Raw genomic sequence first — 22,987 nt, forward strand, 5'->3', positions numbered from 1 at the left:
CCGAGGGATTGAGTCATAAAAAATAAACAAAACACTCTGAGTTAGTGGGGGGGGGGGGGGTGTGTGTGTGAGCAGAGTGTGTTTAAACCAGAGGCCTTGACCTCGAGTCCGGATCACGTGTAGGTGAAAATCCTTTCCTCGTTCCCTCTGATGGAAATGAAATCACTAAATATCTCCCCCCCCCTCCCCCCCTTCATTTCACTCTCTCTGCAGTTGAAGAAGCGACGGGTTCCAGACACCAAAGGGAGCAGGACCGACCGATTCATGGGCCTCCATAGCCGGATGCACCCCGGCGCCCTCTAAACCCACCACCCCTCTGCTTTTGTAACGCCGACTCGTCACGCGTGTTGGCACTCGGGACGTGGACGAGAGGGCGTAGCGGATGACAGGAGCCAGAAAGAGAAGTCGAGGGGGAGATGCGCGGAGCTGCTTCTGGGACGTACCGACTGAAATGACAACGCCAGAGATCTAACCGAAAGACTCCCGCGCCTTTACTGCCGCCGCACGCATCCCGACCCCGAAGTAAATCGATGCGACATCCTCCAGAGCATGGGGTGTGTCAAATCCAAGAGGGGCGACTCCGCCGCCCAAAATGCAAACTCTGTGGAGAAGGCCAAGGCCTACTTGGTTCACGGGGATGTGGGCTCTCCGGAGGGCCCCCTTAAGGTCAACCCGGCGCTGCTGGAGTACGCCCAGAAGCTCTCAGAGGAGATCGTGGCCCGGGCCGTGCAGCAGTGGGTGGAGTTAGACCGGCGTTACTGCGACATCCCCTACATCGAATGCGACGTGCCGTGACGATGAGAAGGGGACGTCGCAGTGGAAAGGCGGGACCGCCCTCGACCTCGATACCGGAGGTCGTACGTGGGATTAAAAAAAAAACACACACACAAAAACACCTTCATTCAGAAAGAGTCCTTCAAGGATCTACCTGCCGCGAGCAGGAATATGAACGAGCGGTCGGTAAATCCGATTTGACCTACTTTTGGATTGGATTATACTTGGATTGAAGCTAAAAACCCTCCTCCAAAGCACTCTTGATCCCGTCCACATTCCTGTGATTATCTGTATGAAAGCTGGAGCCCGCGGTGTCTTCAGTTGGACATCTCATCTGTGTCATGACATTCTAATGGTGCTCCTCGCCAGTGAAAGTCTGTCCCGGTCCTCGATGCTGCCCCACGATGCAGTCCTCGCACAGAGGACGTTATTAATAGATCCCTTTGAAGACTCTCACTTGAAAACCGTCACCGGAAAACACACAGAACCGAAGTTCTCCTCCGACGTGGCTGAGCTGCAGAGAGGAGCGTCTTCCTCTGCGCCGCTCCTCCCACAATGCTATTGGGTAGCCTCAAACGCGGCCCTCCAATGCAGCAGGCCTCCAAAAATGCATCCAGGAAAACCGTGTGCATAAATGACGTATTTAACTACGCTGCGGGATTCTGCGCACACAATGTGGGAACGTTTTTACATTGGGGACCTGGATCACTGGGGACCCGGATCACTGGGGACCTGCCGGCCTTTCGGGCCACAAAGAAACCGAAAAGGAAAACAAAAAGAGATGATTGACACACTTTTCAAAGAGCATTTGGCTTGTCGACGGGAACTGGAGTTTAAAAAAAACGACAAACAAACATTTGCCGGCCTTTTTTGTTGTTGTCAACATTGTGTTATTGTGCAACGCCATAACTGAGAAATACTGCCATGTACGCGACGGAGGACATAAGCACAATTATGCAAACTTCAAAACCCACGACGTGTCCAATCTACAGATGTACAACTTCTTTAAAAACAGGGTGGTGCTGCCATGACGATGCCAACCGGGGGAGCGAGCAGACACATTTGGAACCGCCAAAAGTCCTTAATGAATGTTCCTATGAGCCCAGCGCTGTTTTGTAACATATGATTTCTATCAGAAGGTACATCATACAGGTCGTTGGTCCCTGGACTGAGCTGCTCTTAATGATGTCATTGGGATTTGCCCCAAAAATTTAAAAAAATGCATTTATGACGACACTTAAAACTGCCATACAAGTATCTGCGGTGATAGCAGCGTTGAATGGTGTTGTAGTTATTACCATAATAGTAATAATAATAATAATAATAATAATAGGAACCAGTAATCGTAAGAATACCTTCAACACAAGCCATACGCCACCAGTCAGTGGCAGGGTCTTTTTCTCTCCACTCGCCTTCTCCCCAGGTCTACAAGTCTGTGTGTAACTGTTAGCGGACCATTTCCATCCCATAGTTTGTGCGGCGTCACCGTTTTCTCTCCTCTGTGAAGTCTCATTTCACCCGTAATGGCGTCTACGTTACAGGTGAATTTAAGTTTCTATAGCAAAGTCTGACACTTAATCCTACATTTAAAGACTTGGTCTATTTGTATGCAACTATGAAACGCCTCCCCACACACACACACACACACACACACACAGCACTGTACAAACGTGCACTAATCTGTGTGGACAGATTAATCTGTTGGGGTCGTCTCCCAAACGTGTAAAGATTATTTCCGATTCCTAATCTGACTGCGTTTTGTTTTGCTTCAGATCACAAAAAGACAACAGTATATAATCTCCCTGTTGTGCAGAACAATTGGGATGGAAAATGAAAAAAAAAAAAAAGGAAAAAGCCCGTTTCCACAGAAAGAGAATGCGATTTGCTCGGTTCGTGCACATTTTCTTTTTCACGGTTTTCACGCCGGAAGGAAAATGAGTGATTTTTGTTTACTTTTGTTTATTTTTTTACACCTTGCTCTTAGGCAATACATCATGTCGCATAATGTTGACACGTTACTGTGCATTTTGAATTGTCGCGTCACCTTTTTTTTGTTTGCAAATCCACGAGAGATTCATCTTTGCAGCTCTGGCAAAGGGATCGTCTCTCGAGGTGAAGCCACAAAGAGACTGGATCTGCTCCACGAAGAGTTAAAACATCTGGGAAAAAAAGATGCCAACGCCGCCTTTTGGGAAACCCGTGATTTGTAGTTTTTAAAAGGTTTTAAATAATGTAATGACGGCAGGTGTCGACTCCCTTGAGGCGCGCGGGTTCGACAGGCCGCCGTGCCCTTTAGTGCGGATTCAATTAGAGCTGCCATTAGCCATTGTTTTCATCATCAATCGATCTGTCAATTGAATTCTCGATTATCTTTTAAAAATGTCAAATAGTGAAGAATGCTTGTTGACGCTTCCCGCAGGCCAAAGTCATCCGTTTGTTTCGCTTGTTTTATCCGACCGACACAAAGATGTTCAGTTTTACTATCGTACCTGCAGCTTGGTCGGCCTGTGGATATAATCAGAAATAATATGAAATTATTATTGCATTGTCAATTCAAATGAGTGACTTTTTGCATATTCCTGTAGTACGATGTCCATAGAACTTGCAAACTGTACATAAGAGTACGTGTAAAAACTGATGCCAATAAATCTGATTTATGCCTTCGATACTTTCTTTTTCCAGAGAGGCGTGTATCCGGCATCCTGTGTGAGAGCGGACGCACATCGGGTTCAAAGTTCATCTGCATGAAGAACAAATGAGCCGCTTGTGAATCCTTTTTGTTTGTGGCGGACTTTAAAAAATGTTTTTTATCTGTGACGCAAACAGAAAATACTCCCGACTGTTTGCCCACGATTTATGGCACTTTTATCGTCCACGTGGTTTACGGCATGCGGAGGTCATCTCGTCTTTTATCGTTATTATGCGGCCCGAGAAGCCTCGGATGAATATGACACACGCGCGTTTACAAGAGGCTGCAATCGAAACGAGATGCAGTTTATTATGGAAGATTAAAACAGACGTGGAGGTAAAAAAAATGTTTTCCGCAACCTGCTGCATGTGTTATTTATGAACAATCAGACCAACAGTTTTGTCATTCATTTGCAGCGGACTGTGTGGACTCTGTAATAGAACGGACCGGTTTATAACCCGACACGGAACTAAAAGATAAACGTTTGTGCTCACACGCTGATAACGAGCCGCCGCCGCGTCACAAGAACACTTAACGAGCGGGTCGTAAAAGGTCACGGCGCTCAATGGACGTCTTTAAAAGCACGAGACCACACGTCCCTTTGTGTTGCACGGCACAGCTCTCTTTATTGCCCCGTGTTCCTGCATCGATGCCCAATCTGGATGTCTGCCTCGTGAATAATTAAACTATTGAGAAATAATGTTGGGCGAGGCCGACTGAAACACAGTGACGTGTCCGTCGGATGAAGTTAATGACGAAAAACACGCATTTATATACTGAAGAATACAACAGAACGAATATCGATATACTTCCAAAATCTGCCACAAACTGTTTTTAATGTACGTTACATCTGAAAAAGTACAAATACTAGTGAAAAGAATGAAACAAAAAAAACCGATGGATTACATTATCCGCAGCAGAAGAAGGGACACGCCACCGCGGGGGAATACAAGATGATACCGATCCATGTCGCATCAACAAACACCCACAGGAAATGTAATGAAGCACTTGGATCATCTTCTCCTCGTGTTGTTGCTGCTGTGCGGATGAATCCTTGCACACTCCACTTCCACTGCAGACAGAGCCCAGTTTACACCGTGAGCAATCTGCTACCAACCTCTCCTGCTACTATTTTAGTTTTCAGACTCGGAACATGAATCAGACCTTTTTTCCCCCCTCAGCTGCAGAGGAGCAGCCATCCCGGCTGCTCCTCTGCAGCTGTAAAAATGTCACCGCGGTATCGAGACCAACTATCTGACCTATGCGTGTGCTCGTCATAAAATAACCTTTCCTCCTCCTCGGCAGTTCGGTCCTCTCGCATGACTCGACCACAAAGGGGTGACGAGGGAGGAGGAGGGGGGGGTGGGGGGGGGGGGGGGGGGGGGCGGCATCAGAACGTGAGGTCCTTCTCCCCCAGCGAGGAGAAGCACTGGTCCACGGTCTGCTGGGTCACCTCCTCCAGCGTGGACGGGTTCCACTTGGGACTGTGGTCCTTGTCGACCAGCACTGGAAAACGCGTCGCGACAGAGAAAGGGGAGAACCAATCAGATGATGCGACACGCAATGAAACATTTGATATTGCCGCGTTTGCCATGCAGCGACTTACCGGCTCGGACGCCTTCGTAAAAGTCGCAGCCCCTCTGGAAAAAACAACGCAAACAACAATATTTAGTCATAGCTAAACTAAAACAGCCGTCTGAGTAATACTGACGTTCTAACGTCAAAGATGAATGCAAGTTAATATATGCGAGAAAATACAATTCACTAATCCTTGAATTCCTACTGGAATTATGATCCCTACAGGAGCGAAAAGGACGATTGTTGTTGTTGTTGTTGTTGTTTACCATGCAGGCCTGGCTCAGTCGATACTCCATCACCAACACGTCCTGCAGGCTCATGGTTGCGCCCGCCTGCAGCTGCTTATGGGTGATTTTCAGGGACGTGGGAGACATCCTGGACAGCGTCTGGAAGGAGGGGGCACAGAGAGCAACGTGTTCCGTGTACGTTAAAAAACAACAACAACAACAAGCAAATCAATGTGTAAATAAGGACAAAAGATGGCTATGAATGTTTAATGTGCAGTGAGTCAGTGGTGTAGTAGTAACTGAGGGAAGTGGGTTGAGAATAAATATTTGATGCCTGAGCTGACCCCGCCCGCCCCCATAATTCAAATGTATCAAATCAAACAATAAACACACAACAACAGATAACAGCTGACCAGTTCTACAGTATTATTAATCCTGGAGAGATCAGGAGGGGGGCAATGAGGGGCCGGGTGGACTAGATGAGGAGCAGGGGGGGGGGGGGGGGGGTCTAATCTGGGGCATGTGCACTGTTACGTAAGGTTATACGCCTTCGACCCAAACGACTAAAAACCAGAGATACAAGAAGTCACATCCACGAGGAGTCAGGTTTTAGAATCGTTCAGGAACAATGAAGCCACTCTGGTCTGCTAAGAGCTCTGAAGTCTCTCCGGAGGGATCCTGGTCCAGCCAGCAGGAGTAAGACTAACCCCCATTAAGTGCTTAAACCGAGGTAACCACTGATTACTAACACATAAAGCCAAAATAATGCCCTGGCTGCATCCCGGCTGCGTCAAGGGGATTTAACGGATGGTGGAGTAACAGGGTTGCTAGGTAACACTACGTTGTGGTTATATTAACTATTTGTATGTTTGGGAACTGGTTCGAGAGCGTACCTCAGCTTGTTTGCTGGCAAACTCGGAGCCGTCCGCCTCCAGGTTCTGCACGATGCCCTCCACACTGCTGGAGCTGAACAGCCTGGAGGGAGCAAAGGTCACTCCTCAATTTAACTAAAATCAGGACGTCATTCCCCCCCCCACCCCCTCCCCCGCTTGCATGACTACCAGCTTTAAAAAAATAAGGTTGTTATTATTTTGTCAACAAAAACCCAGAAATGGTCCAAAACCAACATTTGAATTGATTATGCTAAGTGTACTAATAGGTATTCAATAATATTTATTAATAATAATAATAATAATAATTTCATTTTATTTGTGCCACATAGCCAGTAGATGGTTAAAAACAAACTATAATAAAAAGAAAAAAAAGAAGAAAATAAGAAGATAAATAGGCTTAAATATTCCTCTGGGCCACAGAGCTCCATTGTTTGTCCAAAAAACAATAAAGAACATAAATGAAAACCCAAAATCCGCAGCTAAAATAGTGAAATACACTCCCCCCTGTATGTACTCCTGCTTGAGTAACATCTGGCCAGACACCACCCAGCTGTTCATCCTCAAGAGGAAAACGAATGGTTCTCGGGGGGCCGAGGGCCCATATAAGGGTAAGGGAAGCAGGGAAAGCTAGAGAGACGGGAGTAAAAAAAAACCTAAAAAAACAACATTGTTGCTTTCTGTTTGGAATTTGTTGACAATAAGGAAATAAAAAGAAGACATTCGATGCCTACCTGTCAATAGCAGACATGTGTTCCTCCAACACGAACGGCTTGTCCGAATCGAGGCTGCTCTGTGGACGGAGAACAACCATCAACGCCGAGACTCTCTCAAGCGTTCACATAACATAACATAACATATATATATATATATATATATATATATATAACGTGTCTGAAGCCGTTTTGGGATATATTTTGGAGGCGTTGAGGATTCTTAACCTGCTGCTGGTACGAATCCAGCACTCTGCAGACGTCTTCGGCAGAGGGAGACTTCAAGCCCACCAGCTCCTTCTCCAGCTCTGGGATCTATTCAAAGTAGAGGGCTTGATATTAAAATTAGCCACCGAGTGTGGTTTACTCCGGTTCACTAGATTCAATCCATCGTTTTTGATCCCATATTTTCCCTCTCGGTGATACATTTGTCTACTCTGGATTGCTTTGTCTCTTTTTTTTTGTTGTTTGTTGGTGGATTTGTGTGAAAGTTTTAACCAATAAGGCGGCACTTGGTACCTTTGCATATTCCAAAATGGTTCTGTATTTGTGGTTATTCATTCAATGAGAAAAACACCAACAACACATGCATGTGAAAAGATATTTATCCAGCCTTGCTGCTGTTTAATAGTTGCACAAACAAAACTGAATAAATCCACCCACTGCACCGCTGTCCTGAACTCAAGGTCACGGCCCTAAATAAACTGCCTGCTGTTGTGACCTCACGCCGACGGCGAGACAAACACAACCTGCCGGCGCCATGTTGGCGGCACCTTTTAAAAACAAGCGTGACTCAGCATCTGGCTTTCCAGTGGAGCTTCGACCTCAGCGCCACTCTTACGCACACAGTGCTCGGGGCTGCCATGTAGATTAGATAATGAATTGATAGAGAAATATATTGGTCCTCACTGCTCCCCCCCCCCCCGGCCCCGTGCCGTACCTTCTTTCGCTCTACAAAGTGGGTGGCGACGCCAGCTCTCTGCACGTCGCGTCCCTTGAGACGGAAGCCCGTCAAGGCGAGGAACATTCCCAGCTTCCCGCGGAGCCGAGGCAGAAAAAATCCGCCTCCCACGTCGGGGAAAAGCCCTGTCGAAATAAAACAGGACGCTTTTAGGCACATGAGCACCCGTCACCGATATTTGAGAGTAAAACAATAAATAAAACACACTAGAATTATTATATAATTGATTCATCATTTCCGAAGTGGTTTGAAAAACTAGCAAGGTTTCCCAAAACTAAAAAAAGAGGGAATTTATTAATAACCACCGCACATTAAAAAGCCCCTAAACATGTAAATAATATCTAGCATCTGTCATTGAATGACAATCACACAGCACCACACTGGAATAAATTGACATAATACAGCGATTGTTTCCCTTATTGATTAATTGGCGGCTCTAGCTCATTGGGGGGAGAGCTCCCCCCCATTAGTTTGCATGTCGATGTGTCCTTGAGCAAGGCACTGAACCCCCCCCCCCCCACTGCTCCTTAATAACTAAAGGATGGGTTAAATGCAGGGACCAAATTTCACGTATGCATGTAAAATAATATGTAATATGACCAATAAATACGTATTGTTCTTTTTCTAGATCATAAATCAAGTGAAAAGTGTCCTCTATCCCAGGGGTAGGCAACTCTAGACACACATGTATGTAAAGCAATAGCACACTAGCAATAAGTGTGCAAGAGAGTTTCTGTATTTTTTTTTATGTTGATGTGCCAAATGACCTCCTTCACAGCCATTGGTCCTGTTATTTACAGTCCCGCCCTACTCGGCCTCCGATTGGCTGCGGCTCACTGTCTTTTCTTTGCAGAGGTTTACTCCTGATGAACACGAGATCGGTGGACGGTTGGTCATCATTGTCTTCCATTATTTACCCTTCGACCTCAACCAAGAGGTAGGATTAGTTACAACCATTAATATAATTCATTATTGCTGGCACACTGCAAAAAAAATATAAAAATAAACATGCAGCTTACAAAAAATGTGCATCCTTAAATTGTGCCGAATGTATTCTGCAAAGTCCCTATTTGTTTTACCTGTATTTTAGTTATTCTTATTTATTTATTTTATCTTTTAGGATGTTATAATTATGTGAAGTGTCTTTGAGTATCATGAAAAGTGCTATATAATATTATTATTATTCTCAATGATGTTTCCATTTGATTTCCGTGTTTCTGATTGGAAATGAGATTCTATCGGTACTTTAGGTTTTCTGACAGCTTTTTGTATCGTGGTGAGGAGAGGGGGGGGGGGGTAGGGGGGGGGGGGGGGGGCAGAGTGTATATGGGGGGGAGGGATTAGATGTGTTGACCTGATTCACGGCTGGAAATGTAATATCGTAAATGTGACAGATTATGGCCGTCGTTCAGGGGCCGCAGGTTCAATCGGTTCATCTCGCCACAGAAGTGAGGCTACGAGTGTTTTTGTGTGTGCTGACTAGTTAGGAAGTTATTATTCTATCTAGTAACGATAATACTTAGAATAATTACTTCTTTTTTTTTTGGCAACTGATCTTTTAAAGGAGCTTTGAAGGGTCAGCTGCTTAATTATAAAGTGTTGTTGGCAGTGGGGGGGGGGGGGGGGGTCATTCATAAATCATAGCAAGGCCCCCTCCCCTCCCCCCCCCCCCCGATTACATGATGAAATACAGAGCAATAGATTAGAGCTGTGAGATGTGGAGAAACATGTCAATAATGTTGATGGGGAACGGCGGCCATTTTCAAAATCATCATTCCTATGGTTTACGACGGTCCAGAAATAGTAAACACGGACAACTCCATCATTAAATCATTTGTATAAAGAGTCACTTAATTGGTTAAAATGTTTTAGATGATGCACACTCACACTAATGATTATACCCACAACCACACCTTTATAGTCCGTAAGTGGCCCTTTCATTCAATCTGGTTTATTCATATTTTTATCGTGGCATGTCTCCTGGGTGATAACAGGTGTTAAATACTCAATATTAAGACAGTAAATATATATAAAATGAGATGTTTGATAAATAACCATCAGTAATATGGCTATAATGACTAAGTGGGTGAAGGCGAATAATAGAACAGGTCTGGTTAAGTTCTGGGGGGGGGGGGTGCTGTGAACTTGGGGGTTCAGCGTCTCGCTCAGTGACACTTTGACATGCGGACACGAGGAGCCGGGGAATCGAACCGCCAACCCACCTAGAACGAGCTTGGGGTTGCTGTTCCGTAATGGAGAAAACTAAATACAAGACACACCCTGACAGACTCTGCCACGCGTTGCAAAGCACCTCATGCTCTGCAATTGAATTGAGATCCCATTTCCTCCTACTCTTCATTGCGGCCTCGCCTTTGGGAAAATGCCCCACACGCACGCACGCACGCACGCACGCACGCACGCACGCACGCACGCACGCACGCACGCACGCACGCACGCACGCACGCACGCACGCACGCACGCACGCACGCACGCACGCACGCACGCACGCACGCACGCACGCACGCACGCACGCACGCACGCACGCACGCACGTACTTTGGCAATGGAGACATCCTGCCCTTCGAAATGACATTTTTATGGAGGCCGTCTATCACACGCTGGGCTGAAAACAACCCAATCTATCCCTGGGTCTATTCTAGTGCCCCAGCTTCCCATGCAGACACACATTTCAATTGGATCCAGCTGGGTCTACAAGTGAAAAGCACTGCTCCTTCATAATTAAGGGTCTAGATACCCACTCAACCCCCCGTCCCCCCCCCCCGTCCCCCCACCCGTCCCTGAGAGGAGCTGGTGCAGCTGGACGGTCTTACCAATGGCCGTCTCCGGCATGGCGAACAGCGTCTTCTCAGTGGCCACTCGAAACCGCCCGTGAACCGACAGACCCACGCCCTGCAGGAAGAAGAGAGACACGGCATGAGGACACAAGAGGCCCGAGGGGGATACGTACCGCCGGGGAGAGAAGACATCAATAACCGAGAGACCCTGAGCTGAAGTTTGAGATGGAAAATGCTGCGAGAGAAAAAATAAATAATAAAAAGAAGTAAACCAGGCCGACCCCCCGCGTCAGTGTGTGCAGGATTTATGTGCATCTGCGACCGGCGGGGGGAGGGAGAGGTGAAGGCTCATGAGCGGTGTGGTGCGCTGGGCCCAGAGGACATTTCCGCCACGATTTACAATTGCGAGGTTGCCGCGGAAACGATATCCTCTCGCGCACGCGACTCGTCGATGCACAGACAGGTCGTACAAACACTGTGTGTACAACGTGCAAAGAGAAATGACATTGAGTTACAGACGCTCTTAATAATAATGAGTGCTGGCCTCTGAAGTTTAAGGGCTCCGGTGTTGTGCATGCTAACTCACTGTCACGGTTTACTGGGACACTTGAATGGCACTGAGCCACGTTCCACGTCGTTAGTGACACCTGTGCGTGTGCGCTACGACGAGTAAAACATGTGTGCAAGTGAAAAAAAAAAAAAAAGGCCAATTTTAAGACCTGTACATCATGATAATAACTTGAGTTTTAATACGGAACGATTTCACAATCTCCTTTAAATAGGTTCACAGGCATCGTTTTCATACCCCTATTTGTTTTCATACTGTAATGGACACGCGTGTGTTTACGGCTCCTTTGGTCGTCCTCTTATTGCTTAATACTGAATGAGTCATGTAAGATTGAATGCACTTACAATACAAGACAGATTAATCTACACCATAGCAACCCATTTCCTCCTAACTGTAAGAATAACGCAACCCTGAAAACCTCTTTTTTTTTTTTTTCGCAATTAGAAAATGAAAAAGGTCACAAAAAAAAAAGAAAGAAGAGCAGCAAATGATCGCTGGACGCACCGGTACCGGCACGAGGCTCCGTTTAATCTCACGTTACCCGGAGTTTTACCATAAAAGCAGTGGAACATCGTTACGTGCCGGCTGCGGCACCACGGAGCACCATATAAGAACATGTCTGCAGATCCTGCTGTCAACAGTGGAAAATGTGCAAAAGTGTGCGTACGAGCATGTTTACAGCTCGTGCTTACAAAACAGAAGAATAGGCTGCTAAATTTACAACCTGGTCTGGGAACAGTTTGCACCGGTCTAAGAATACGGAGAGGGCTTCATGAAAGTCCTCGTGGCGATGATATTTGGTTTACTGGACACAAACCAAGTGTTTGCTAGAACAGGCGGGGGTGAAATCCATTAAAAATGATGCCGCTACCAAGAGAGGTTTGCTAAATTGATGCTGTGGACATTAGGAAAAAAGAGCCCTGATCTCCAGAGGAGAGAGATTACAGCCACGCGGCATCCATCAGCAAAACCACGACGCCTCGTCTGTTACGAACCCTCCTAAAAAAATGCAGTGCGATCGGAGCCTGAATATGGAGGAGAACTTCTGAGGGACTACGAGCAAAACTCAAACATGGTGAAGAAAAAAAAGTCTGCTCAAAGCACAGCAGACCGTATTAATAACACTTCAGCATTCAGACCTTAATTCCGGGGGATTTTAAAAATTGAAGAGAGCGGTGAATGATGTGCGTGTGATGAGATCCCTGTGATGTAAGAGGGAGGCAAACAGAGATGTGTGTGTGTGTGTGTGTGTGTGTGTGTGTGTGTGTGTGTGTGTGTGTGTGTGTGTGTGTGTGTGTGTGTGTGTGTGTGTGTGTGTGTGTGTGTGTGTGTGTGTGTGTGTGTGTGTGTGTGTGTGTGTGTGTGTGTGTGTGTGTGTGTGTGCTTTGACCTGCTAAAGACATGCCTCTTCACTCCCTGGCGGTTTGTTATCACTAACGCAAGAATACTGGTTCGACGTGGGAGTTCTTGCCCTGAGCTCAGTGCCGATCTGGGAACAGAGACTCTGGTGCCTCTCTTAAGACTTTTTTTTTCTCCATATATAGAAACAAGCCTGTTTTCAACCACTACACACACACACACACACACACACGCACACACACACACACATTAAACAGCAATCACAGAGGATGGTTTGCGTCGACGTTGGTGTTTTTTCTCTCTACCGACATGACATTCTTTAAATGGTGTTAATCCCAGAGCCATGAACCCCATGTACAAAAAGAAAAAGAAGAAACTGGGTTGATGACCGGAAGTGACTTGTACCACACCACATGGTGTACATCAGAAACAAGCACTCAGCTGTCCCGTGCATCCATTAGTGCACTCTGCTACCCTGCGTTGTTGTTGTTTTTTGTTCTGATAAATTAATTCGAGCTTCCGTCTCTCTTGGAAAAGGAGGATGGTAAGTGGGGGTGGCCGTCTAAACGGGGGCGAAAAAACGAGATGATTTCAAAACTGTGGATTATCCAGTTTTGAAATGTTTACTGCACTGATAATACCAACAACAACAAAAAGCTGCTTTTGCATCGGCGGTCTTGAGCAGCCCAAATAACTAGCCATTTTTAACGGAAACTGACACGTCGGCACATGTCAGGCCAAGATGGGTGATCACTTTAAAATCCTGTGCCTGCTAACAAAGACCCACATTTTGTGGGTGTCCCATCTCAACCAAGTGGACTAGTTTTGATGGAGGTAGGTAAACAAAATATACCTAAAAGGAGCTAAAAGGGCTCACGAAAAATGACTGGAATTGTTAATATAAAAAGAGATGTCAAAGTATAAGTTATTCTTGTAGCTTTAAAAGGTTTCTGTTGTTTACTCGACATTAATTCTAAAAAATAATATTAACCTTCCTTCCGTTGGGATCGTATAAATCAAGTGTGCCCCGAACCAAACACTCGTCCAACTTCCCCGTTCTCCAGCTGTTAGCCTCCATTGAGGAGAAGCAGCGCGTAGAGAAATCACTCCGCTAATCACGCCGATGTGCACAGTCTGAACCCCCGGAGGAGCTCAGAGGAGTAAGCTCGACTCTGGGTTCAAGACTATAAAAAAATATATATATTCCATCCCATAATATTGCCCAACTAAAGAATTACAGTAGAACATAAAAGTAAACTTTGTGTCTTTCTCAACTAAAAAAAAAAACATAGCACAAAATAAAACATGAAGACACAGCCCACCCAATCAAGTTATTGATTCGCGCGCACACACACACACACACACACACACACACACACACACACACACACACACACACACACACACACACACACACACACACACACACACACACACACACACACACACACACACACACACACACACACACACACACACACACACACACACACACACACACACACACACACACACACACACACACACACACACACACACACACACACACACACACACACACACACACACACACACACGGTGTAATGACCCTGGCAACAATGCCCTCCCACTTTCCATTTCATCCAATCAGAGGCCACTTTGGCACCGGCAGCAGGAGACAGCTCTCTACTGACACCTACAGGCAAATGTTAATAACAAGCCCCAGAGAGAGAGCAATGCTTTTCAAAATTATACATTAAAAATAATACTCACCCCTCCCATTGTTATTCCTTCAATAAGGGCGATGTAGGGTTTCCTGCACTCTCCTTGAAAGATGAAATAAAATGTTGGCGTGGTGTTTGGAAATGAAAACCTGAGACTTTTAAGTGAATAAATGACCCATATATTTAATAATACAGGTGTAATTGAACTTGTAACGCTCACCAATAGCATTGTTGAGAATGTATTCCTCACGGAAAAAGTCCTCCGCCAGAGGGTCTCCGGCTTTCCCTGCTTCTGTGACCGCTGAGAGGGAGAAAACAGATGAAAAAAACATGTCTGGTTACTAAAATGTCACACTGTTCATACAAGCTCTCAGAAATCAGGAAACTCTTTTTTTTAATCATTCAGTGGACGCAATAATAATAATAATAATAATAATAACAGTGATACGTGTCTTCAAAAGCAACCTTCAAACGCTTAATTCTCTTGAAGAAGAACCGATGTTATATGAATGTATGCCATTACACGAGAGGCCCCCAAAACACAGTGATTGATCCTTCAAGGCTACTGCTCACCTCTGATGTCTCCACCAGCACAAAAGGCTTTTCCACCTGCTCCTTTGATGATCACAATGTCAATCTCATCGTCATTGTCCCATTTCTACAATCAAATAAAAGCAGCAGATTTATAGGAAATTCTCATCAAAAACAACATTTTAGTATCGTGCGTCCGTATTGAGATCTTAAACAATGGGTTTTGGGATATTTTGTACAATACAACAAAATTATATTTGCGTTCTCCAATTTACAGTGAAAGAGGGCAATTTGTATTCGATGGGAGGGGATGACTGTGTTGTTACAAACATTTGTACAATACTTATGTCTTCTGGTATCGAATTACATCAAACCGTGTGTTTTTTTAATTCAGGAAGTTAAAGTAATGACATTCCTTCATAAATAGTGTGTAAAAGGAAGCGCAAGCATCCATCCAAAAGCCATTTACGATCTGTAACAGGCTGCTAAGATAAATGACACTCGACACGCTGGAGGCCGTGACCTTTGACCTACTTGAGGTGAGCATTAACCAAGCCTTCCCACCACATACCTTGAGCTGAGGGTAGATCTGTCGGACCATGGTCATGTCGAGGGCGTTCAGGACCTTGGGTCGGTTTATGGTGATCACACCTGCGCTGCCCACTTTCTCCAGGAGGACCCCTGGTTCCACCCGACTGGACATCTGACCCAAAACACACAGCACGAGTAAAAGAAAGACATATAACTTTATCCACACGACCCTCACAAAACAACACTGTAAAGGTAATGGTAGCTACAATGTTTAACATGTAAGGTACATGAGGGGGAGGCTCACCATGTGTCCCTGGATTCGCTGCAGTCTGCAGAGGGACCTCAACCTGGAGGAAACGGTGGTGCAGAGACAGACATATTCACACTGGTGGAAACATCACAATAAAACAATATATCTGTTGCCTTCTATTCAAATTCAGAACATTAACATACATATATATATATATATATATATATATATATATATATATATATATATATATATATATATATATATATATATATATATATATATATACGTGACCTTACTATCACATTATTACTTTTTATATATTACACAAATACTGTCACCTGTGCCCGTAAGCCGACGTCAAAACGGTTAAGGACATTGTTATGTTTGACTTGTGTTCGAGCGGCTCTCCGCTCTCTCTCCCCTTTCTACTTCCTGGAAAGAGACGTCGAGCCGGTCCCTGATTGGTCGGCGTGATGACGTCACGTCGGGCGTACGCACCCCCGCGCGAGGAGACGTTCAGTTTGCGTTTCTGCCACACTGCCAATTGCTTACTGGGCAAGAGGAGGGTCTGCTGTGTTCTTTAAAGCACGGGACACATTTATTTGACTATTTTATATTTTGTGTGTCCATTCCTGTAATTAATTATTGAAATATGATAATAATAATAATAATAATAATAATAGTGAAAATAAACTCTCTAAATGCAAGGAAAGGAGCTTCAATGCTCATCAAAGTCAAAGAACAGATTTATTGTCTCTTCTTCCATTTGTGCAAACATGCAGAAGATCTGAAAGTACGTTTCTCTCTTCTCCAGCATAAAGTGATTGTAGTAATAATAATAATAATAATAATAATAATAATAATAATAATAATAATAAAGTGCAAAACAGCTAACAATCAACATATACATTAAGAACTCTAAAAAACTATTACAAACTTTAAGTCTGTATTATAGCAGCAGTCAGACATGAGTCTTATTATCTAGCTCCTTGAGCATAGGAGACACTGGACCTTCCTTGAGACACTACCGCCCCACAACATTTAAAGTGACGTGTCATTCGGTCGTTCACGAGAACAAACGATCGCGGCCGAGAGACGCAGATCATGTAAATAAGATGTGTCATAAATATCGTCTGCATCATAATCTGCATGTAAACCATAACAACAAAGAGTGATATGAGACACTGTTAGTGGGATATCGTGTTTAATTCAGCGTGTTTGGAACTGAACAATGGAGACAGTTTAATAGCTTCGTACTCTTTTATGTTCACTTTTATATTCTCCTTTTTATTTATATTCCAACCTCGTTAATGAAGCAATTGAACCAAGTTGATAGTTAATAAAGTAATATTACCCATCTTTCCTTGACGTTTTCCACATGAGGTCAAGGAAAAGTGGTTTGGAATAGACGCTAGGAGGTAATTATTTGACTATTCGACCCCAGCCCTCGTCTAACTAAATGCATTTACTGCTTTACTTTGAGTACACCACAATACTCCATATACTACATTTTACAGGGAAATAGTGTACTTTTTAAAAAATACTACAAACACAGAAATGCATATTAATCCAATAATATATTATAAAACTGTTTAATGAGTACTTGTGTCTTCTTTTCTTTCTTTTCTTTTCTGATGTATCAGCACTTTGTGTTAATGTGTTAAAGATAAATAAATACAATTTGACTTGCTTTGGATATTATGAGGACATTGTACAATACTATACTATATTATATCACACTATGCTTTTACTTAAATTGGGATCTGGATGCACCTCCCGTCACTAACCACAAATACTGGTGTAATACTGTGTACATCGGCTCTAACGTGTTTGATTGCACAGGCTATCTTCATGAGATTAGGGTGCACTGTGCAGGCCCAGGGCGTGACGGAGGCGTGGCTGAGCAAACGCACTCAGTCTACCTTCCCTGGGCAAATAGAGAGCGTTACCGTGGTGACGTTAGCCCAAGTGGCAACATAGGTGTATAAAGAAGAATAAAGACACAAATAAAAATGGAGATGTAATACAGTGCATCGTAACTTTAATAGCATTTATCATACACGGAAAGCACTTTTACTTTATTTTCTCACAATCATGGATCTAATAATGCCTGCAACATGTATGCATGAACCTAAAATCCTTTTTTCAAACATCCAGCATTGATGGGAGAGTCAGAGACTCTGATTACATTGGAAGATGAAACAATCAGGGAGCGACGTATTGATTATAACGTTTCGTGATGCCGACTCGTGATGTCTCTCCTCCTGTCCGGGAGCCCTCGTCTAGTCGGAGTCGCTGCTGCAGGAGCTGCTGGAGGCCTGCAGCCAGATGACACGACACACACACACACACAAACACACACAGTCAATCTACAAAACCAACGTGAAGCTTAAATTATATCTATTTGTTCCAATTTCTTGACTGGGAATAATTTGCTCGGACCAATAATACAGCATTTTAATTCCTGTGATCAGTTCACATTATAGGCTGTAATGCAACACTTTTGTTTTGTTCTTTGTTTCACTGTTTAAAGTCTAAATAAAGTCTAGTCTCTAGACAAAAACATCAACAATTCATCATATTTGAGAAAATGACTGAGTCTTACCCCGTGACAGTCCTTTCCTTTCTTGTGACACTTGTCATGCTTGTGACCATCCTTGTGCTTGTGCCCGTGGCCTTGCCCATGGCACTGACCGTGACCCTGACCGTGACCCTGACCGTGACCGTGACCGTGGCCCTGACCGTGACCGTGACCGTGGCCCTGGCCGTGGCCCTGGCCATGGCACTGTCCATGGCCCTGGCCCTGACCGTGACCCTGGCCATGGCCCTGACCGTGACCCTGGCCATGACCATGGTCATGGCACTGATCATGGCCCTGGCTGTGACCCTGGCCGTGACCCTGTCCCTGTCCCTGGCCCTGTCCGTGGCCCTGGCCATAACCCTGTCCCTGGCCCTGTCCGTGGCCCTGGCCCTGTCCGTGCCCTTGGCCTTGTCCGGGACCATAACCAGGTCCGGGTCCGTGTTGGCCCCCGTACGGACCTTGAGGATAAGAAGGGTTCATTGGCGGTGCAGTGCCTGGAGGATGTTGAGGGTATCCCCCTGGCATCTGCTGAGGATGGTTCGGGTAACCAGGAGGGTTCTGGTTTCCTAAACGTAAGGAGAAGAAAAAAAAGAACACATGCCATACGGTTCACACTCGGAAAAGGTGATTATCAAGTCTGTGATGCATATTCATTCATTTAAAAGTACGTGTGTTATTTACCTTGGTTGTGTCCGAACATCTTGAAAACCTCAGATGAAAACTACAGAACAAAAAAAAGAGGACAGTTTGTCTTTTAACACGCGTTAAATGTGAGAACTCTTAAGAGAGAGCAGCTAATCCGAATGAAGCAGAGTTTACGAAGGTGAACTTACCGTGCGCTGCAGAGCTGACCCCCAGTCAGCTGACGCTCCTTTTTATGTGCAGTCCCAAGGGGGGGGGCGGGGCCTGCACTCCCATCAGAACATGTTTGCTTTGTGACCTAAATGGGTGTGAGGGTGTGTAATCTTTCACATACACACAGTATAATACACACACCCATCAAAGACAATTGTGATTTTGTTGTTCTGGTTTGAAGCTCATTATATTTTGATCATTTGCAATCTTATAACACTTGAAACATTCAAATCCATTTTTGATTTTAGTTGAGTTTATTTGCTACGGCCATCACAGTAGCATTAGAATAGTATAATATAATAGTATTCATGGGACCAGATGCACTGTGCCAGCCGCTAACTTACAACAAGGACAAGGCCACGGGAGGCAAAACATTATCATTTAAAATAGAAAAATAAATGAAAATACATTTACAAAAAAAAACTACACAAGAAACACAATATAGACGCATCTGAGAACAACGTTGCTTCTCTTTTAGCCACTATTTAATACGGCTGTTAAAAACATTAAAATGGTGTTGCATTTTTTTTTCAATTAAAATGGTGGACAGCTTGTTTAGCTTCTTCAACAACCAACACGGACTCTACAAATTCATTCAGGAAGGGAAGGAGCGTGACATTAAATGTAGGCACTTTAAAAAACAAGCTGGAATAGCAACTCATTGTTGTGAATCCATAAATTGTTATCGTCCGGTTACACAGTGATATGATGGTTTTTGTATTTATTGTTGATCGTGAGACTCGTGAGTATGAATATCAGACATATGCAGACACCACTACGCCCCCGATTATTGTATGAGAGTGGCAGCGTGCATCATCTGGACCATAAAGTACACATGCAGCCAGGAATATTTAATATAACGAGATATTAGTAGTAAACTAGAGCTTGGGACGCCACACACACACACACACACACACACACACACACACACACACACACACACACACACACACACACACACACACACACACACACACGCACACACACACGGGGCTGGACCAGAGGGGAGAGAGCTTGGGTCCATAGAAGGCAGCAGCTCCTCTGCCTCACACTGTTAAGAGGTGCTGCTAATCACATTGATGACACTGATTTTAAAAGTATACAAATAGCACGAATAAAGAAGTTTTCACAGTGATTAAGCAAATGATTTTATTTTAAAAAGAAAAAGAAAAAAAAAGGATTTGACGTGAATGTCCCGGGGAGCGGCAGGATGTGTAACTATTGCTGGAAAAACAATGCAGCAGTAGTTTTAAACGCTCCCTGGGTAAATAACATGAGCACACACTGATAGATAACACACACACACACACACATAGTGTAATGGTAAAGTAAGGTCAAATGAACTGAAGAGGCAGGGAACTGCACTGTAGGAATAACAAATAGCAAGCAGTTTAATGTTGTTTATCACAAGGAAACAATACGATCAATGTCTGGTGCACAAAACACACGGGCGACCGTGAAACGCAGGGACATGTATTGTCTGAACACTTCATAACATGCTTTAATATGTCGGCGGTCAGAGAAAGTGTGTATCGTTGAACACACTGGGAGGTAACGGGATGAAGGTTTTCCAGGTGAGCAAGGCGGATCGTCTCCATCTAGTCCGAGTCGCTGCTGCAGGAGCTGCTCGAGGACTAAAGCAGAAAGAAACATTGACATTTAATTTAGTGATAACTTTCACTCAAACCACCTTCAACCTGAACCAGAAGTGTAGCCTGCAGTTGGTTTGTAGAGCTGAAGAGAGCAGCAGAGGGACACCTTTATTGCTTTGATACAAATATATCGATTGCTATCACTCTCATGGTGATCTCTCATTATTGAACATGTAATAAAATGAATTATTTCTGCAATTTTGACGGTAAAAGGGACCAAATTGGACCAAATGACGTCATGGTAAGATTTGAACCAGCTTTAAACCAACTGCACACATCTGGTTCAGAAACAAAACTGTTGTACTATTTTGTACCCACTAAACTGGCAACTTTAACATTTTAAAAGAATTGACCAATTCATTCATGAACATTTAATCAAAATTGAATGGTTTTGATTCTGCACACTGTCTTTTTTAACTTTGATTTTATTTTTTCCTTCTAATTACCAGTGGACTGTGGTACAGGTGGTAGAATAGAGACTTTACAACGATCAGTAGAGCAACTGAATCTTACCCCGTGACACTTGTTTCCTTTCTTGTGGCAATGGTTATGCATGTGGCCGTGCCCGTGACCGTGATGACCACGCCCATGCCCATGACCGTGCCCGTGCCCATGCCCATGACCATGCCCGTGCCCACGACCACGACCACGACCACGATCATGTCCGTGTCCATGCCCGTGTTCATGATCATGTCCATGTCCATGCCCGTGTCCATGATCATGTCCATGTCCGTGTCCATGATCATGTCCATGCCCATGCCCATGCCCATGATCATGTCCATGATCATGCCCGTGTCCATGTCCGTGTCCATGATCATGCCCGTGTCCATGTCCATGATCATGATCATGATCATGTCCGTGTCCGTGTCCAGGCCCAGGCCAAGGACCATGACTATGACCATGTCCTTGCCCATCATGACCATAGCTAGGTCCATACCCTCCACAAGGTGGGGCTACAGGATAGTATACAGGTGGCCCGCATGGCTGAGGAGGGCAGGGTTGAGGTGGGGCTGGTGGATAAAGAGGATGCTGTCCACCTGGCATTGGCGGAGGTTGACAGCCAGAGGGATACTGGTTTCCTAGTTGGACAAAAAGGGGACAGGGCTCATTATTGTTCACATTCAGTTTGTATACACTTGATGTTCGATGCAATAAAGAACGTTTCATATGAAGGACGGGGATGGTGTTTCAGTGAAAGTAAAAAAGAGGGGGCTTTACCTCTGTTGTTCCCGTACATCTCACAATACCAGATGCAAACCCTGAAACTGAAGGAAGACACAAATCCCCAAATTAAATCACTTTTAATGTAAATTCATGTGTTAAATCCTCAAATGCGATATTGTGTCTAAACAAAGCAAATGCAGTCCGGTTGGTAAAGCTGGTGTAACCGGTCAGTTGATGGTAACCCAGATGGGTTCAGCTGAATCTGAATAACCACCTGACATCTCTTGAATTCACACTTAATGAGGCAATTGTTTTTTTTTTGTGTGTGCCTTTATTGTACTCTTACGACCTATATCTGGTCATTGTTCTGTTTTATATAAATAAATTGCATCTTAGCATTATAGTCATTATTCAATCCATACGTTCAGATTTGTTTTTCAATGTTTAAAAGCTTCCTGTAAACTAGTGTCTCTTACTTGCATATATCTCATAGTTTATTACTGCCACTCTCAACAAGAGCAATTAGTCTGCATATGCATAAATATTAATTTAATTGTATTTGTTAAGGGCCCTACAGAGCTGTGCCTATGTGTCAGTGTGGCTACGGTAACGCAAGGTGTTTAAAGACGGCGCTTCCTAAGCAAACAACTGTAAACCGAACTTAAAGTTCCTACAAGGTGGTAAATTTAAGCAAGTGCTGGTCCACACACACACACACACACACACACACACACATCATGTATGTTATTCCCAGATAGATATTAATGAACTTACCGTGTGCTGGAGTTCAGATCCACAGCCGCAGCATTCAGCTGGCTCTGCCTTTTATGTGAATGAAGCCACGCCTCAACTATAGAAGCGGTGCCAATGGGGCTGAGCCTCAACTCATTTGTTGATATTGTGTTCCTATTGATGACGTAACCGTTCCCCCTGGACCGTTTCAGTGTTTTTACAAACTCCACCAGCACCCATTTGAAGGGCTCTGAGGGGAGAGAGGCTGTTGTATGCTGGACAGATTTGTGAAATCGAGCTGCATAGATAAAACATAACTTGACAGGACATGCAGGGACTTAACTAAAAGTTTGGGAAAATCAAAAAGGGTTGAGTTGAATCCAGTGACACGTCTTCAGAATAAGTCAGAATAAAGACCAAAATGAAGCGGTG

The 22,987-nt window shown here is 44.4% G+C and overlaps 2 protein-coding genes across 2 annotated transcripts; both read right to left on the reverse strand.

Moving 5' to 3' along the window:
• Window positions 1-4,818: 4,818 nt before the first annotated feature.
• On the reverse strand, window positions 4,819-16,018 carry hibch (3-hydroxyisobutyryl-CoA hydrolase). Its single transcript, XM_034561727.1, has 14 exons — window positions 15,910-16,018; window positions 15,623-15,665; window positions 15,359-15,490; window positions 14,830-14,914; window positions 14,477-14,557; window positions 14,306-14,358; window positions 10,663-10,741; window positions 7,812-7,957; window positions 7,100-7,186; window positions 6,893-6,951; window positions 6,162-6,243; window positions 5,308-5,427; window positions 5,070-5,103; window positions 4,819-4,969 (listed from the first exon to the last, which is right to left on the reverse strand). Exons 1-14 carry the CDS (start codon window positions 15,945-15,947, stop codon window positions 4,854-4,856), a joined length of 1,155 nt encoding a protein of 384 aa, XP_034417618.1. The 5' UTR covers window positions 15,948-16,018; the 3' UTR covers window positions 4,819-4,853.
• Window positions 16,019-17,727: 1,709 nt separating this feature from the next.
• On the reverse strand, window positions 17,728-18,940 carry LOC117750759 (keratin-associated protein 21-1-like). The gene is made up of 3 exons (XM_034562095.1): window positions 18,834-18,940; window positions 18,177-18,718; window positions 17,728-17,889 (listed from the first exon to the last, which is right to left on the reverse strand). The coding sequence occupies exons 1-3, from the start codon at window positions 18,850-18,852 to the stop codon at window positions 17,854-17,856; spliced, it is 597 nt and encodes a 198-aa protein (XP_034417986.1). The 5' UTR covers window positions 18,853-18,940; the 3' UTR covers window positions 17,728-17,853.
• Window positions 18,941-22,987: the final 4,047 nt, after the last annotated feature.

The sequence above is a fragment of the Cyclopterus lumpus genome, chromosome 21, assembly GCF_009769545.1.
Source record: "Cyclopterus lumpus isolate fCycLum1 chromosome 21, fCycLum1.pri, whole genome shotgun sequence".
Lineage (NCBI taxonomy): Eukaryota > Metazoa > Chordata > Actinopteri > Perciformes > Cyclopteridae > Cyclopterus > Cyclopterus lumpus.